The 5,654-nt window shown below is 40.4% G+C and overlaps 1 protein-coding gene across 1 annotated transcript in view; it reads right to left on the reverse strand.

Annotated features, from left to right (window-relative positions):
- NMNAT3 (nicotinamide nucleotide adenylyltransferase 3) overlaps positions 1–724 on the reverse strand; it is a 53,314-nt gene extending 52,590 nt beyond the window's left edge. The window contains exon 1 of the mRNA XM_006038987.3: positions 589–724. Within this exon, the coding sequence (XP_006039049.1) occupies positions 589–598 (10 nt within the window). The 5' untranslated portion in view covers positions 599–724. The remainder of the gene's footprint in view (positions 1–588) is intronic.
- Positions 725–5,654: the final 4,930 nt, after the last annotated feature.

Consider the following 5,654-nt stretch of genomic DNA (forward strand, 5'->3'; position numbering starts at 1 on the left):
AATTAAAGATTTGAAATCAAGCCAAGAGAACAGGATAAGACAATTTAGCATCTAAATAAGTGCCAAAAAAAATCAAGTACAAAAAAAAATGGTGTTAAAAATTCTTATAAAAGCAGGGCTTTGATCTCTCAGATTCAGAGTGATTCTGGCCAACCTACTTTTTCTTCAAGGGGGACTATTTCAGCTGAACTGATGGAGCTAAAAGATTCATAAATAAACCTGCTCATTTTAGCAGCAATTTAGAAAGATTTAGGCCTGAATGGACATAGACTGAAGGACTCTACAAAAGCTGTTCAAGCTGTAAAGCCACTAGCTAAAGACCTGTCTCCAGAGGGGGGAGGGGCAGGGCAGGGAGTACTGACTCTAGATCAAATGCAAAAATAAACCCCAACCTCCACCCTCCCAGCAAAACCCCCCTCCCAGTTCCTTTCACCAAGAAGTTTAAACACTATACAGTTCTCTTAAGTAAACAACATAATGTAATCCCAGCATAGCCACAACTTCTTTTAAATATTCCTGAGTTCTATTGTTGTTCTGCCTGCAAACTTCTTCAAGCATTCAATAAATATGAAGTTATAGGCATCTTACTTGCAGGCATGTGGAGTAGAATTCTCTTACCAAATCACACTGTCTAGAAATAAACTTGCCAATTAAAGTGATCACACTGGGTATCAGATACTTCTGCTGTAGGTGCACTTTGTGCCAAAAGGCTGCCACTTTCATATCATGAGTTACATAAAAATATAAACCATTAAAACCCTTCTGAATACTGCATTAGTTTTTTCACTTGTTTAATGCTCTACTAGCAGCAAAGCAGCATTAAGTTAGTAAAATACCTGCACCTATTTAAATGCAGATCAACAAACACCAATTTGCACCTGTTAGTGTCACTGTATATAAACTTGCAAATAGCACCAGGTGCCACATCTATACATTGTTAGTAAGTGAAATCAACCATGCTGAATTTGTTTCCTAGGAACTGCCCCTGTTTTTTAATGGGTGTGCCATTAATGGTTTTGAGTAAAAGGTACAATTTGCATCCCCCTCTCCTACATATTTATGCCTCAGAAGAAGTTGCACTCGAATAATTCAGTGTTTTTAACTACTGGTTCACTTAAAAAAAAAAGTTGTGCAAGAAGAGATACTGAACTAGGCACATACATTTTGCAAACTAATAAGAATGGAGAGAGTTCTATAGGAAACAGGCAATACAAGAAGATGGGATGGATAGTTCTGTGGCTAAAACTGAGTATAGTCAGGAGAAGGGTTTTTTTTCTCCTTAAAAAAAAAAATGGTGGGGGAGCCATGAGGGGCCTGGGTCCTTCCTTGCCATCCATGCCGAGGCACATGTGCCAAGCAAAATGCCTTTGCATGCCATACTCTAGTTCGCGTGCCGGGAGTTGCCTTCTGTGTGTGTGTGTGTGTGTGTGTGTGTGTGTGTGTGTGTGTGTGTGTGTGTGTGTGTGTGTGTGTGTGTGTAAAATGCATATATATGGAAGCATTTACACATACTCGCTTTATATCATATATAAAGGATATAATATCAAGTGTAAGTAAGTAAATGTTTCTTTATATCTCACAACTTCTACTGCTTAACATTTCTTTAAGTGATTATCCCAGTACCCCTTTGTGGGACATTGAAGGTATGCAGAAATTGTTTTTACTCCACACTTTAATGTTACCACTTCTGCAATAGTATGCAGTATTACTGTATATCATTAACACAGGAACTGAAGGAAAACAGCCAGGAAAATATAAATAAGCAGAATGTAATTACATTATACATTCTAATTCAAGTACCAACCAAACTGCTCATTGAAGTGCCACATGATCTTAGAGTGTGAAGGGGTTAGGACCCTAGATTTATATATCTCATTCAATAGCACCACTCCCTATCTGTGCACTGGAGCTGTGGACAAGTACTAACTCAGAACGAAGAACGTCACCTAGCAAACACCCCACCACAAGTTTGTGTGGTACTTGGTTTCCCCAGCCAAAGATGTACCCAGCATAGCTAACAGGTTCACAGCATAAAGAGGTATGGCAAAGGAACCATGATGTACTGCTACAAGCTCACTCAAACACAGTTTGGAAGAGAACTTCTCAAACTTTTTATTAAAAAAAAATCTAGCTGCTGTATTTTATGATGTGTCCATTTTCTTATTATGGCCTGTCACTGGAAAATGCACTTATCTTTTTTAAAGCTTTGGTCCTGAAAGGTGAGAGAGGTAACATCAACCAGAAACCTGCAGCTGTGTATCTTATTGTTGGGGCCAGATGAACTATTTTCTTCAATAAGAAACAAAAATATTAAATGGCATGGTAGCATTTTATATTGATTGAGCACTTACCACATAGCAAACCATTTTCAAGTCTGCTCTGCAGCCTGACAAAAATGGCAGGGAATCATTACATTTCCGGATAGTTCTTTTTCCAAATAACTACTGTGTTTCAAAACTGTCTTCGGATACTTAAAATTATTTGCTGCTACATTGCTTAAAGAGTGCAAGATGGCAGACAACAAGCACACTCTTCTGTTTACTGCACAGGTATCTTATGTAGGAGACACATCTGCCTTACAGCACCAAACTGAAGTCTAGGAGCTTGAAATCCTATTAAAAGAAACCCCCATTTAAAATAAAGGTTCTAGCCTTAGGAATTTCAGCATAAAAAAGAATACTTCTATTGTATTTGTGAAATAAGGATTATTAAAGCAACAGAAGATGAGGTTAGTGATTTTAAAAAGATTTTTAAAAATACTTTATTCTCCCAGATCAAAACATAGCTTTGATAATTTGCTCGTGGTGGTTCTATATAATAAGAAAACACATTTGTATTTAAGTACCCTCACAAAACAGGGGATACAAGGTTGAGAGCAACAATACTGTTAAAATTAATATGCCATGCAGACTCTAGTACTGTAGAACCCAGATACTTTGCAGGATTAGGTTCCTAACTGCCCTCCCCTACAAAATAAGGGCTTGTGAAGTAAGTGGGGGTGTGCAGACCTGCAGCAAATGGCTATGCAGGAACGCTGCGTTGCTCCAGCTCATTGCTTAGCTTTTATTTCACAGGGCACCACTTTTCTGATCAGCTACACACTGACACATACTTGATTCAGCAACCCACTGTGAATTAAGCAGTTTGCAAATCGACCAGATATGAATGATCCAGATTCTGTTGTACCATTACAGTGCAAAGGTTTTTATTTAATCCTAAAACTAAATGGTCTTTTCAGGATTTTCTAATTCTGATATTAAAATAATTATTTCAAGATGATCAGATATGCTTACAGTTAACCTCAACCAATAAATCCTTTGGACTATATTGCACTTTCAGTAGCCTTGCAAAATAAGCACAGAAGATTCACCAGCCCAGACACAAGACCTGCTTGCCCACTCATACCAGGACAGTAATAACAGTAATATTTTAGATGCTCATCAAAATAGTTACTCAAAGTAGGCAAGCTGAATTATGCCAAGAACAAAGCAGGGAAAAAAGCATTGGTGCAAGACAGAGGTCTTGGTACAAGGCGCATCAGAGGCATTTGGTATCAACAAACTACATTTTTAACTGTTATATGTTCATTTATTAAAAAGAGGAAGCTGGGGCTAGTGTTATTTTCTTCAAGTAAGTTCAACTTTAAAACAAAGTTTTGCATGTTACAAATAAATTTCCAGCCAAACCAGCTGATTTGGTTCCCTCTACTTATGGGTGAAGAGATACTGCCATCTGCCATACTTCTAATCAGCCAAAGCTAAGACATAGTTTTTGCACACTCTCTTTTAAGTATAGAGGGAATGAATTAGTCAAAACATCGGGTCTGAAATAGAACTACAGAATCACAGAAACAGACGAAGAGGGCTACTCTGAACAGTACAATACAGCACGTGGTTCACAAACCAGATAGTAAACACTTTTAAAAATATGGAAGTTACTCTTGATCCATAATAGAAAATATTTAGGAAGAAAAAAAATCATTATTTTCATTAGGGAATCCCTGCAAGTTCTTTTTTTATTGCTTATATTGCTACAATACATCAATAATAGATGATGTTACAGATTACCACAGTATGTTCTGCTGAAACAGCTAGTAATTGGAGCCATTTCTGATTAATTACTAGAACATACCACATAGTGCTGAGCAGTGCAGTTTTATTTATGAAGTGCCATACATACTACAAAATTAGTAAACTAAAGGATAAGACAGTGACACTTGCACACTGAGGGCCGGATCAGCCATTTACATTAATATTTTAATGTAGGAGACAAGCCCAGAAAGTTAATTTTAGAAACACAGGACAAATGTGATCTTTGTAACTGGGAAGAGAGGGGTTGGAAGTAAATCTGGAGTAACTAACCTGAAATTAGATTTGCATCTGACCCATACACTTTCATGGGTCTGGTTCAGTGATTCTCAACCAGGGTCCTACAGAGTGCTGCACAGTATTAATGCTTTCAGGTGTGCAAATGTGATGCAGAAGATAAACCCAGAGATTTCAAAGCAGAATGCATAGTGTCAATAACACACTAACCTACTGTGTTCTTTCTTCATTTGTTGCAACAGAAGAACTGCTTTATTATTTTTCTGTAGTTAAACAATGAAAACTAAGATCCTCAGAAAATGCCAGCTGTCTCAAGGCTAACAACATTGGGAATTACTGGTTTAGTTACATAGAAGCCATTTCAGTTGTACCAGTTTGCATCAGCATACAATAGGACCTAAAGATAAAACACCATATGTTATAAATCACAAAATAAGCAATTAACATCTTATTAACCCTCACAGCCTGGCAGGAAACTTGGGCACACCAAACCCTCTCAAAAATATAGTCAACAATCAATCCATTCTAACAATATTAGCACTGGGACCATCTATAACAGCCTACCATAGTCACCAACTGGTAGATTATGATCGACTGGTCGATCGTGGAGCCTCTGACAGTCGATCTCACTCTCAGTCCCCCATCTCGTTTTTTTTCAAGCTACAGTTAGGCATAAAAAAGGGGTGGGCAAAATGGCTGATCCGGCCAGCAACCAGACTCCATTTCCCAGCAGCCCCTGCCCTCATAGCTTGGGCTGGTCTCCATGGAGACTCCTGCCACACCTGCATCGGAAAGCTCAGGCTAGGGCTGCCATGGAGACCAGCCTGAGCTGCGCTGGCAGCACACATGGCAGAGCTGCTGGGAACTTGGGATGGGGGCAGCTTGCTCCAGAGCCAGGGCACAGCCACAATCTGTAGCCTGCATGCTCCAGACACGGGTGCACAAGTAGCGGATCATGGCTCTACTCCGGCTTCTTGCAGCAGTGACCATAGGCAGCAGAAGGCTGGAGCTAATGGGCCTCAGTCCCCACAAACACAGGGCAGCAGGTTGGGCCACAAAGCAGCCCAGCCGCAGGCTTCGAGCAGCTGCAGTAGGGGTGGAGAGAGACATGCATGCAGCCCCGCGTGTGGATCACTGGCTGCCCAGCACAGCAGGCAAGTACCAATTCATTCTATGAAGGAGAAGGGGCTCTGGAGGGCAGATTGAGGCCCCGCCCTGCAGTGAGGGAGGGAGTGTGGCACAAGCACGGGCAGGGGCTGGGGTGAATGGGGCCCAGGCCAGGCTGGGTGCTGGGATGATTGGAGCCCAGGCAGCTCATCCAAGGGTGCA

This window comes from Alligator sinensis, unplaced genomic scaffold, assembly GCF_000455745.1.
Source record: "Alligator sinensis unplaced genomic scaffold, ASM45574v1 scaffold1808_1, whole genome shotgun sequence".
In the NCBI taxonomy this organism is placed as follows: Eukaryota; Metazoa; Chordata; order Crocodylia; family Alligatoridae; genus Alligator; species Alligator sinensis.